This window comes from Lepidochelys kempii, chromosome 6 (assembly GCF_965140265.1).
Source record: "Lepidochelys kempii isolate rLepKem1 chromosome 6, rLepKem1.hap2, whole genome shotgun sequence".
Classification (NCBI taxonomy): Eukaryota; Metazoa; Chordata; order Testudines; family Cheloniidae; genus Lepidochelys; species Lepidochelys kempii.
The window spans coordinates 114,585,294-114,598,801 of NC_133261.1; the positions used below are offsets into that span (position 1 = coordinate 114,585,294).

Consider the following 13,508-nt stretch of genomic DNA (forward strand, 5'->3'; position numbering starts at 1 on the left):
ACAGTACTCCAGTTGAGGCCTAATCAGTGCGGAGTAGAGCGGAAGAATTCCTTCTTGTGTCTTGATTACAACACTCCTGCTAATGACAGGTTTCAGAGTAACAGTCATATTAGTCTGTATTTGCAAAAAGAAAAGGAGTACTTGTGGCACCTTAGAGACTAACCAATTTATTTGAGCATAAGCTTTCGTGAGCTACAGCTCACTTCATCGGACGCAAACTGTGGAAACTGCAGAAGACATTATATACACAGAGACCATGAAACAATACCTCCTCCCACCCCACTCTCCTGCTGGTAATAGCTTATCTAAAGTGATCACTCTCCTTACAATGTGTATGATAATCAAGTTGGGCCATTTCCAGCTGGAAATTACCAGCAGGAGAGTGGGGTGGGAGGAGGTATTGTTTCATGGTCTCTGTGTATATAGGTTTCAGAGTAACAGCCGTGTTAGTCTGTATTCGCAAAAAGAAAAGGAGTACTTGTGGCACCTTAGAGACTAACCAATTTATTAGAGCATAAGCTTTCGTGAGCTACAGCTCACTTCGAAGTGAGCTGTAGCTCACGAAAGCTTATGCTCTAATAAATTGGTTAGTCTCTAAGGTGCCACAAGTACTCCTTTTCTTCTTTCTGTGTATATAATGTCTTCTGCAGTTTCCACAGTATGCGTCCGATGAAGTGAGCTGTAGCTCACGAAAGCTTATGCTCAAATAAATTGGTTAGTCTCTAAGGTGCTACAAGTACTCTTTTTCTTTTTACTCCTGCTAATACATCCCAGAATGATATTTGCTTTTGTTTGCAACAGTGTTATGCTGTTGACTCATATTTAGCTTGTGATCCACTATGACCCCCAGATTATTTTCGACAGTACTCTTTCCTAGGCAGTCATTTCCCGTTTTGTATATGTGCAACTGTTTGTTCCTTCCTAAGTGGAGTACTTTGGATTTGTCCTTATTGAATTTCATCCTATTTACTTCAGACCATTTCTCCAGTTCGTCCAGATCATTTTGAATTATATTCCTATCCACCAAAACACTTGCAACCCCTTGCAACTTGGTATTGTCCACAAACTTTGTAAGTGTACTCTGTATGCCAATATCTAAATCATTGATGAAGATATTGAACAGAACCAGACCCAGGACCAGTCCCTACAGGACCCCACTTGATATGCCCTTCCAGCTTGACTGTTGAATCGCTGCTGTCGTGACATGCCACCTACATTCATTTGTTGTGATAGGCAATGCAATATGTTCTTGAGAACTAAAAAAGCTATTCATTATTTTAGGCATGGCAAGCCTGCAGACGAAGAGGAGAACTGAGGCATCCCAAGGTTAGTTAATGTTTTTTCCATCTACGGTAGAAGACTGGCACTGAAGGGTTGTATTTTCAGCACAGGAAGGAAGCCTCAAAGTAGTCTGTACATTAATCTTCAGCTTCACGTACTTGTAAATGGGAAGTAAAGGCTGAGTAATTTGTCAGTAGTTAGAGGGTACAATGTTCATTCAGAAACATGAATAGTGAGTTGCATTATATTTCACTATAAACTTTCAGTCTGTGTTGCAAATGATCCTGACTTTGCTCCCAATCCAGCATTAATAGGCTGTGCCTCTCTCTTAGCTGGTATCAGAGATGGTCCTGATTCATGACTCTAGGGCTTGATCATGCTGTGTCTGGTGGTGTAAATGTAGTGACTGTCCACAGTCAGCAGGTTTTGCATCCGCCATAGTAGTAGTATATAGCCCACTTTTTGACTCCTGTCTTGATTCTCTCCCCTCCCCCCCTGCCCCTTTTTCCCATTTGGTCATCCTTTTCAGTTGTGCTCCTTTCTCTACCATAATGAAAGTACAGAGTAAAATGCACATTCCAAGTGGAAGAAATACACCATGTTTAGGAAGCTTTTTTTCAGTAATGCTGGTGAGCTCTGCCAAAACTGCTCCCAGCCCATGGACAGCCATGTTGCATTGAAAGGAGCTCCAAGTTCATCAAACATACTTGGCCTCTCCCGCACCTCAGATAAGCTGCCGTTCCACCATCAGGGTACCTAACAAAGCAAGACACCTAGAATCAGGTGTGTGTCATGAGCTCCCTTCCAAAATCGAATGGGACAAGCTCCCTAAAGACAAGAAATCCAGCACCCCCCCACTCACCTTCTTAAAAAACCCTGGGGAATCCTCCTAGCCCAGTGGTTCTCAAACTTTTTTTTTTTCGCGGACCACTTGAACATTGCTGAGGGTCTCGGCGGACCACTTAATGATCTTTCCAAATGTTGTTTGTACTGTTAGCTAACTATTGTAAAGTACTTTGGATAAATGCACTATATAAAAATAAAAAACCTTAATAATTAACATTTTTTGTTCTACAAATAAAAGCACACAACTCATATTTTAATACCAGTAGTCTTACCTTTCTGATGCAATGGATGTGCCCTCTCTCCCCTGTGGCGGCAGCCTCCGAGCTGGGGCTGGGAAGGAAGCGGGTGTTTCCCTCTCTCCCCTGCTGTGGAAGCCCCCAAGCTGAGGCTGGGAAGGAGGGACGTCTCTCCCCTGGCAGCCGCAGCCCTGAAGCTGAGGAAAGTTGCCTCTTTCTCAGGCCACCGCAGAACTGCATGTCCCAAATTCCCCCCACGCCCTCTTCTCACCCCACTTCCCCTTACATGTGCATCTTCTCCAGGGTCCACGCGCCTAATTAGTGGAGCCACGCTTGTGCAGCTCTACGAATTAGGTGGGTGGCCCTTCTTTCTCTCGTGGGTGGCTGCCCAGGCGTGCACCTTAGAGGGAACTATCTGCGAACCACCTGAATGGAGCTTGTGGACCACTGTTGGTCCACAGACCACAGTTGGAGAACCTCTGTCCTTGCCTGTTCACCATAAAGGTTCACTTCCCGGGAAATGTTCTTCCCAAGAGATGGAGTTGATGGCTTTATCCCATAAATAGCTTATAAAGTTTAAACAGAAAAAATCAGGGAATCACCCCCCACCCCAAAAAAAAAAAAAAGGCTGTCCAAAAGATGCTTCACTCTTTATTCATTCTCCAGCTCTGGAGGAAGGGAAACTTGCAGAGTCAGAACTGGGAGGGAAAGAGACCAAGAAACAAAATTCTTTCTGCTACATATGTTTGAAATAATAGCCAGGAGAGATGTAGAAACAATTGAAATTCATCTTGATAAAGGAGAATCAAACCCAAGTTAAAGATCATTTCCTTCTTTCTAAAGTCGAAGCTAGCTCCACCATTCCATTACACTCTTCCTTCAAGGAAGTCATGAGGGAAGATTGATGGATACCAGATAAAGGAAAAAAAGACTTGAGGCAAACTCTTGAAGTGGTTCTGAACCCAAGAACCTAAAGATACCTTTCACTACCTGTTGAAAAACAACTCCTTTATTGCCCCCATGGCAAGTGTCCGTGATACCCACAGAGGTAACTTTTTTCCCCCATTAATGACCTCATCAAAAAACACAGAGCACGATGTGTTCAGATTGAGTCCATTTTGGCTTCTCTCGATACCCTTCTGATTGTTACATACATCATGAGTACCAGTGTACATTTACTGAAGCTCCCTTGAGTAGCCAGGACAAATTATCCACAGGACCTATCTGTCTGATGTCTGCTAAAACTGTGCATCCAGAAAAAGTGAAACCCTGTTTTCCAGGGCAATGTGGAGGTCATGTGGAAGGTTTGGACTGGTAAGTTTATTTAAGGTATTTATATGGCCCCAATTGCTGTGGTATACGAGTGCCATAGTTATGATGTTTCTAATTGATATCTAGCGTCTTTACACCTTTGAAAATACATGACTGATGAGCAAATGGGTATGTAGATGGTGTGGCCTAATTCTACAGCTTCCTGTTGTGAATCAGGACTGCTTATCCAATATCTACACAGAGAGCGTCAGAGCCCATTAGTGGTAGATTGAGGAAGAAGTTGGGAACCAGTGTGGAAATAAACAGGTAACAAATATTCCCTGTTTGCATTATATCTCTAATTTTCTCTGTGTCCTTCAGGAAGAACTTGACTGGGGTCGATCAAATTATATTCAGATCAAGAGAATCAGAGAGGTGAGTTGAAATGAGCAACAGTGTTTGATATTTATCAAGTATGTCACTTTCCTAATTTTCTAAATATATTAGGACACTGGATGAATCTGCTGCTCTTTAAAAACAATAATTAAGAATTAAGATATTATACTTACACTTTTTTTGGTATATCTTTGCAAGAAGACACTGCATTTAAAGTGAAGTAAAACTGAAAAGTATTTAAAGGTCCTCAAGTATATATATCTTAACCTCTTTCCCCAAGATTTATTTGTTATATAGGTACTTGAAGTACACTGGCTGGAGTTGGAGTCTTGTGGATACTCCTTTTTCAATGCAATATAATGTTATGCTCTATAGTTAGATCAATTTAAAAACAGTTATTAGGACAAATGTAACAAACACAGCTGTATCATGAGAATTAAAATGGGTAAGTTATATGGTATTTTGTTACTAAAGTTACTACAGTGGATAATGGAAACTGCTTATCACAGAAGTGCTTCAAGCTTAATGTGGCATGCTGAGTGAAAAATAATTAGAACTCCTGAATAACCTTGATTAGCCGAACATGCCTTTGCCCACTTACAGTTGCTAGTAGCAAGGTTCCTAATTAGGCAACTGCTTTGTTCTCTTTCACTCATACGCACATTCTCTCACACAGTCCAACCATGGTTCCATCACAGCATGCTCCTAGCATGAGTACTGTTTGAGTGCAGCATGCAAAGTGCACTTCTGAAATAATATTGGGTTCTAAAACACATAAAAAGAGAAAGCTCCCATTGTAAGCCATCCCATGAGGAATAGTGGTGAATGTTAAATGAAAGTACACTTATTTAGTTTGCGTATCTGTCACACTTCGCTATAAACTACTGAATTACAACATCTTACTAAAATTAGTTTCAAAAAATAAAGCTCACTGACAAAAATACCTGCAAATTAACCAAGAAAAAAGTAGAGATTTTTACATAATGAAAAAGGAAGTTTAAGCAAAAAAAGGCCTAGGCAATATATAGTAATATATAACATGTTAGGAGATTAAGATTGCAAAATTAAGCACACAATAGTTCAGACATGGTTGCCTGTGCAACCTTTAAATTGGTCTTATTATACATATATTGTATGATAGTCTCTAATTACATGACCAAATACTATTTTTTCCACAGAACTCTTGTCTCATTCAGCATATAGGATGGATGGTGCTCAGTGAATGAGTTCAATATTTTTTTATCCTCTTTCAATGAGTGGCCCCAGGTCTTAGTGCACATACTATCCAAATCCTGCCCTGAATGCAGAATTAACTTCTTCATAGGCTTTTCTAGGACACTCATCACCACAACATCCCAGTGCTTCAAAATCATCATTAACTTTACAACATCGCTTTGAAGAGAGGTGATGTCATCCATCCCCATTTAACAGCTGGGGAACTGAGGCACAGAGATTAAGGACAAAATTGTCAAGTGTGCTTTAAATTTGGGTGTGTATATTGAGATGCCTAGACCTTGATTTTTCAGACTACTTACCATTTTTCTGGCACTTTGTATGCTCAGCTCACAGCACCCATTGAGTTCGGTTGCAGCTGTGAGTGTTGAACACTTATCCAGATTTTGGCTCAGATGTAACCGGTTAAACACCCAGAAAGTAAGAAGTGCAGAGTTAGTGGCTTCCTGTGGAAGAAACTGGTTTTTGTGAGTTGCTGAGGGTCACATGGGAACTTTGTGACAGAGGCAGGGATACAATCCAGTTCTCTAAGGCTACAGTCACCTGTCTTAACCACAAGACTGTTTTTTCCCTTTCTGCTGTCCCCTGCTTTCTTCAGCAAACCAGGTTAGGGTCCTACAGGCAGCAGCCTCGTTCCCTGCACAACCCCAGTTTGTTCCCAGGGCACAGTCCATCCTATGCAATGAATGAGGCCAGGGTCCTGTGGTGAAACATAGTTTTTAATTACATGTTTACATACTGTCATAATGCACACATACAAAGGGGGTGAGATTAAGGTTGCATTGATGACCTTTCTGGCATTTCCTAATTTTGAGTACTTAACTTTGCAACCTCAGCTTTCCTTTTACTTTGTTTTTTGGATGTCGTTTCCTAGGTTTTTTAAAAAAAGCAAACAGAAAAAAGACGTTTCACTGCGAGGAGCTATACTGACACCCCAACTCTCACATTTGAGTAATTAACAGGGTTGGACTTTTATAGCCACACCACAAACTTCCATCGTGTGACCTAACTGAATAAGTGGTGGTATTAAGACTATTATTTTCTATATGGATCAGCAACTAAAGGTTGATGACAGAGTTTGCCAGTACATTTCACAGCTATTTTTAGGTACCAGAGGAATGTGAGACTCTGGAATTCTGGATTAAGTTTCAGGTTCTGGAGGGGAGTTCCTTCTGGTCATTATTGAACTGTTCCTACTCCCCTTTACTCCTATTTTTTCCCCGGCACCTGCTCTATTCTCCCCCCCTCCCTTCTTCCCAACTCTTGTCTCTGTCCCCCTCTATTTGAGTCAAGATGCTTCCTCTGCATCCTCTATGCTACCTGGGTACCAGCATAGGGAGCACTGAGAGCACAGAAGAGTCCTTGCTTTCAGTTCCAATGTCTGGTGCTGCAGCAACTCCCAGCAAGTTGGAGGAATGAGTGAAAGTCCTGCTCAGGTGCTGCAACATAAGTGATGATGGAATCTTCAGAGAATTTTTCTGGCTTGTGCAAATGGTGATTTTTCAAAGGCTATGTGAGTGGATTTTCACCTACCAGTATTCAAGTTCCTGTTCCAAAGCAGGAGGTACGAGAGAGTCTCATTAAAATGACTGTAGGATTTTTTTTTTATTAAGAATTGGTCAAAATACATTTCCCCCAAAACCTTGTTTCTGGCAGTGGCTGAACTATTTTCGTTGAATTTTTGAAGAAAAAAACGTCAGGCAGACACACACTTGCACAGCATGGAAAGTTTCAGCCTGACTACTTATAAATTTGCTAAAGTCAGTGTTTGAAAACAGGGCCGTAGAGTGCAAATGGTAGGCAACCTTAACTATAAGTAATGCTGCCAGTCCCACCTATAATGGAGATGTCATCTGGGTGACTCTGTATTTAATGGTAGAAATTGCAGAAATACTGAACAAAAAATAAGGATCCACCTGGGTAAAGTTGTGTGAAAGGGGAAGTGTGTTTTTAAAGAACCAACAGGATTGGAAATGTTACTAAACACTTTAGAAAATTTTAATTATATAATGGACACATTACCAAGAGGAAGGTATTACAATATGTGATGAGATGACAACAGATTATCTTCAGTTGAAGAACAGGAAGAGCTTGTGTCTTGCACAGGGTTGCCTTCTAGGAAAGATGGTTTAATGTCATCCTTTTGGCAGACTGCATATGAGCCCTAGAGAAGTTCATGTTGACATAATGGTGAACAAGTCCAGTCTGCCCAGCCATCTCAGCGTCCTCCCACAGAGTGCTACCATTCCTCCAAAAAGTAAACTGGCTAACTTTTCAAATTGCAACTTTTAACTGTCCTATCTAGGAATGTGGGCTTATCAAGGCAGCCATCTTGATTGGGCTTCTGAGCAGGGTGGTTGTCCAAGAAAAAAAACACAGGAGTATCAGTTTCCTAGAACTTCATGCTGTGTGATGGGCACTGTTGATTCAGAAGGAATGCCTGATTGGCTACTATATTATAGTCCTGCTGGACAGCATTTCCACAGTTGCTTCCTTCAGAAAGCAATTGGGTGGGGAAGACGTTAGGTGTGCATTGTTGCACAAGTAAGACATGCCTCTTATTTGGTGGACCCAAGCTCACTTAGAGTTGCAGGGGCTACAGGAAAGTGATGAGCACTCATTTAGCTTCATAGAAAGCTTAACAGAACGTACTCTGCTAAATGCTGAAAGTTTGCTCACTGTTATAGCTACAGAGCCAAGCTATCCCTTAAGGCAAAGCTAGATGGGGTTCTTGGCTGAGTTCAGGATGCTGTGTGTTTGATCACTGCCACAGCTCCCTGAAGATGCAAACCTCTGTGTTGGCAAGTGTCCTGGATAACAGAAGGAAATGCAGGCTGACTTCTCACCATTGCATACAACATTTTCTTCAAAGAGCACAAAAACCTTCATGTCAAAGGTTATTTCAGCTCTTCTTCCTCTATTTCTGTGCTTAATGCATGATGTACTTTTCGGCAAGGGAATTTTGCATTATAGAGGGCTCTCTTGGAGGATGGATCTTGAGCTGTTAATTGAGAAAATGCAACTCCAATTTTTTACCTCTGGGGTCAGTCAGTCAAATCTCTTATTAGGGGTTTGCTGGACAGCCTTTCTAGGAGTAGAGATATTAAGATATTAAGCGGTGTGAAGAAATATTTCTTTCATAGAATAGTGTTGATAAATTGTATAGTCAATTGCTTGACCACAATTTAGTTCGTTCTGAAATATACTCAAGAGCCCAAATAACCAGTGTCAGTCAGGTTCAGTAATATGGTACTGGAAAAAATTCTATACGATTCCAGTCTCCAAAGAACAGTCCCATGCAGCTATGTTCCTTCCTTATCTTTGTTTTGAATGCTAGCTTTCCAGGTACTGGTCCCAGAAGTTACACCCCTATCTGGTACTAAGACATAGAATGAAATGTATCTTGATTTTGTCAAGTTTCCTATCTGCTTGTGCCAGATGCTTGCTTCAGCAAATGCAAAGTGTTATGGGATACGTAGTATAAGTGAACAAGATTATGATATAGGCCAGTTTAGGTTATATCACTGTTAGAATATTTGTGCTTAATGCTATTGGTGCTTAGTGCATGCATGTGTGTGTGTGTGTAAATATATATAGCAGATAATACATATTATTAATGTGCTAGCCAGCGTATATTAACAATAATATATTGTATGAAATTGATGCCTTTGGTTCCTACAAAAATGGATAGGAGCTTCCCCATTTTGATTGACAATTTCTATTGTAGGTTTATATATTTCTTATTTTTGTTTGTAAATGGCTTTAATCTGTTTAGTCTTATTTAGAATTAAAATTTCAGGTGGCTGAATTGTTTGAAGAGCTGAAGAATCGAATAAAATCATTCAACATGTATATTAATACTCCACCTGTTATGGATCAGGAGTATATATACAAACAGCGCTTCATTTTGCAGGTAGGAGGATTAATATATATAGCTGATTTCTTGATTTTTCTTTTGGAGTGGCAATACTTTAATTTACAGTACAGTAGTTTATACTTACTAGCATCGCCTCGGTTGCCAGCAAAAAGTTATCTGGTAGTTGCTAATAAGCAGAAGTCAGGTTTGTGAGGCTGCAGCCAGGGAAGGAAGCACTGGGAGGCTGCAGCCAGGGGAAGGAAGCACTAGTTGCAGCTCTGCAAACCTGCCTGCAGGGAGGGGAGCACCTGAGGTGTGGGGCAGGGTTGCAGCCTAGATGCTGGGGCTTTCTGTGGGAAGTGGGGACAATGGGACCCACAAAGCCGCATGCCTGTACCTCTCCCTGCGCTTCCTTCCCTGCGTGTGGTCCCACCGCAGGGCACAGTGTGTTAGGTGTAAGGAGATGCGTGGTGCAGCTCTGGCAGTCGGGCTGCAGCCCCGCTCCCTGCTACTGCTCTTACCACAGCTCTGCCCTCCCAGGCCAGAGCCCCTTATCTCCTGTTTGGTCCATGTGTGTAGGCAGGTTTCTTGGGCTGCAGCCCCAGAAGGAAGGGAGGAGGAAGGTGATCTCTGACTGCATGCAAGTTTTGCAGGGCTGCAGCCAGAGAAGGCATGTCCCAGCACTACTTCCCTAGCTGCAGCCTTGCAAACCTGCCTGCAGGAGGTCTCTGCACATCCCGTTGCTTCCTTCTGTGGCTGCAGACTCACAAACCTGCCTGCCAGTGGTGCCTTTCTTCCAAAAAAGTTTATTCCTGAGGGAATTCTGTAGCAAAAAAAGTAAAAATTATGCGCACAATATTTTAAAATTCTGCAAATTTTATTTGTCAAATAAATGTGGCTCCAACATGGCAGTGGGGAGCACAGGCCACTGGCTGCACTGAGGTGGGAGATAACTTGGAAGCCCCCACCTACCTGGGAACAGGGACTTGGCTGTGAGGCTGCACCTGACCCTGACACAATGCAAGAGCCAGGCCTGCCCCAGAAACACCCCTGGGCTCTGCACCAGGCACACCAGGTCTGGGTGGACAGGCTCAGCCCGGCAGGATCCAAGTGTGGAGGGGCTTAGTGTGAGGTGAGAGGTTTCGTGTGCACGTGGCTCAGTGGGGGAGCTGGATACACAGCTCATTGGGGGGTTCCGGGTGCAGTGGCAGTGGGACTCTGCAGGGGATCCAGGTGAAGATGGTTGGGGCTCAGCACGGGGGGGGTCTGCGTGTGGGGAAATGGGGCTCAGCACAGGGGTGGAGAGTTTAGTGAGGGGCTCCAGGTGCTGGGGGAGTAGGGCTTGATAGGGTGAGGGGTCCAGGTGCCATGGGGTGGGGGTCTGGGTGTGGGGAATTCGTTGGGATAGGGCCTGTTTTATGGGGGAGCTGCAGCTACTGCCAAGGGAATGCTGCATGCCGTCCTCCCACTTCCCCCCATGATTTCCCTATCTCATTTTCTTCCCCATCTCATCTCCCTCGCCTACTGCCCCATGCCCCGTCCTCCTCCCCTCACTCACACATTCCCCTCCCCCTGCTGTAGTCCACCTCATCTTCCTTCCCCACTGCCTCTTCTCCTCACCACCCTTCCCTTATTTCCCCAGCCCCATTGCGGGCACTCACTGTTGCACAGAAAACAGGAAGGCTCCCAGCACCCAAAAGGTAGCTCTACTGGCACTAGGACCCAGGAGGCAGCTTCAGCTGTAGAGTCAGCGGAGCCTAGGTGCATTCTCCTTCAGCTGGGCAGCAATGCGCTTGCAGAAATGAAGTGGGAGGAGTGGCACATAACCCTGTGTTCCTCCTCCATGCCTCACCTCTCTTCGGGGGGGGCAATCCCCCCTCAAATATTGTGCCCACGGTCACCCTCCCACCCCACCCCACCACGTGGCTTCCCTTTGCTTCCCTGACATTTTCTGTGGGGAAGCACAGGAATTCGGGGGGGGGGGCAATTTCTGCTCGTGCGCAGTCCCACAGAATTCCCCCATAAGTAAAAGTTGCTAATAATCACCATGCCATTGCTTATATCCTAATCCTGTCAATGTTGATATTAATGGGATGGGATTGGTTCTTAGCTACAAATTGTCATTAACTGGAAGTTGCTAATATCAGGATTGCTATTAAACAATCTATTGTATTTGTTTTTAGACTCTTTGGAGCAAGCTTTTTACACTTAAGTACAAACGAGTGCCCATCATATGTTTCAATTTAATTTTTCTCCCTTTAGTTTTATATCCCAGTTCATGTGGGATCATCAAAAGTTTTTTGGTTTGTTAGTGTAGACAATAGAGCTACAATTCATGTTACTGTTATTTATGGATCAGTGGATCTGTGGCTATCCCTTCACTTCTGACAGTTTATCAAAATAAAACCAAACCTGATATGTCATTTTGCTGTGGCTGTCCAAATTAGTCATAAAAATAAACTAGTTTGGAAGGACACTCTGGGGGTAGAGAATAAAAATAAAAAATTTAGCAAACTAAACAGTCCAGGAGTGAGCTGCATTATTCCTGTGTGGAATGCCACATTTGGACCTTCATTGGCTGTGTAGTTAGTAAAAAAATTGGATCACTTCCAAATTTTGTGCAGGTAACCTCTTAAGTTCTCTGTCAAGTGAAATTGCCTCTGGGCTGATAGAGAGTGAGCTTATTTTCAGATAGGTATTGGTGATGTGAAAGACAACCCATTATTGAGTCTTCAGTGAAATTTTAATTCAGGTCTGTGCCATCAAACACGTTGAGGTCTAATGTGAATATTGTTAGTGCAAAGTGAGTGACTCTTATGTGCTCTGTAGAATCCTATTCACGTAGCTTGACTGTGAAAATCAAGAATATTTTCTGTGATGATTGAGACACGGGGCATTACCCACAATGCCAGTGGATTTGCATAATTTGAACAGATCATATGTACTTATATAAATACTAAAAATTGTTCTAGAGGGGAGTCCCTTTTTATGAAATCATTCTTTAGGAATCTATGCCTTGTAATTTTAAACTGAAATGTTATATTTTACAGTTGTTCCCTTAGAGAGGGGATAGCCACACACACAGCTTTCATTAATGAAATTGTTCTGCAATTGCATTGAAAGGCAAATATGTCCCATTGAGAGGAACTAAATACAATGTGTTGCATTTTAGCAAAATATTGGCTTTATTTCAGGTTGTAATGGCTGGTGCTTTCTACCCAAACTATTTTACTTTTGGACAATGTGATGAAGAAATTGCTGTGAAGGAACTGGCTGGCAGAGATTCTAAAACCATTGTAATGGTATGTTAAGGCAATGAGTAATCTACTGTGTATTTCAGTTATGTGAGATTTCAGTGTTGAGGGTGGTATTTTGCAGTTTCGTTCTCTCTTTCAACAGAAGAGGAATAAGAAAAGGAGTACTTGTGGCACCTTAGAGACTAACCAATTTATTTGAGCATAAGCTTTCGTGAGCTACAGCTCACTTCATCGGATGCATTCAAATAAATTGGTTAGTCTCTAAGGTGCCACAAGTACTCCTTTTCCTTTTGCGAATACAGACTAACACGGCTGCTACTCTGAAACCAGTCTTGAATATGTTGAGCATTACTTTGGAGGAAGCAGAGCATCATTAATCACAAATTCTTGGAACTTTGGGGTACCTATTTTTTTAAAATAAATTGTTTGATACAAGATCTACCTTTATTCAAAATAACTTCAGAATTTTGATGGCATTTACTAAAGTTATAAATATTACATCTTTTGAATATTAGAGAAGACAAATACTTCAAGGCTCTGGTTAAATGTATAATCCATTAAAATTTTTAAAACTGCAAATATTAACTTTATTTTTTGTGACAGTTGAAGAACATTCCTCCCTATGGTTTCCTATACTATAAACAGCTGCAGTCACTCTTTAGGCAGTGTGGTCAAGTAAAATCCATTGCATATGATGGAACAAAGTAAGTAAAAATGTATTATTTTACATATCATAATTATGAAGTAATGAGTGGAGACTAATTTAAAAATCATGTCACTGCTTTTGTTACCCTGTGATCTGTCTGCAACATTTAGTGATCTCTCCTGTGATGTGATCTGTATAAGTAGTTGAGGAGATATGTACATTGAAAATCAAATGTTGGACAGAGAGAGAGAAGCAGGCTTGAGACTGAGTATGTTTGTTTATCAACTAGTAGTAGAGAAACCAGTCTTTTTACCCACCGTCGTCATTTTCTTCTTTTGTGTAACAGTAGCCCCCTAAAAAGGCTGCCAGTGTTTGAGAACCTTGGTAACATTGCTTTTCTCTGCCTTCTTCAGATTTCAACACCTTCATGATTAATTCTGTCGTATCTTTCCAAAATTCTTCCTGTTTATATTGCTATGTCTGCATTTACACAATAATCTTGAGCA

At 42.0% G+C, this 13,508-nt stretch overlaps 1 protein-coding gene across 1 annotated transcript in view; it reads left to right on the plus strand.

Moving 5' to 3' along the window:
* The window catches only part of TDRD9 (tudor domain containing 9), a 151,152-nt gene that overhangs the window by 101,365 nt on the left and 36,279 nt on the right, over positions 1-13,508 (plus strand). The window contains exons 19-23 of the mRNA XM_073349793.1: positions 1,282-1,326; positions 3,996-4,049; positions 9,043-9,156; positions 12,294-12,401; positions 12,960-13,060. Of these exons, the coding sequence (XP_073205894.1) occupies positions 1,282-1,326; positions 3,996-4,049; positions 9,043-9,156; positions 12,294-12,401; positions 12,960-13,060 (422 nt within the window). The remainder of the gene's footprint in view (positions 1-1,281; positions 1,327-3,995; positions 4,050-9,042; positions 9,157-12,293; positions 12,402-12,959; positions 13,061-13,508) is intronic.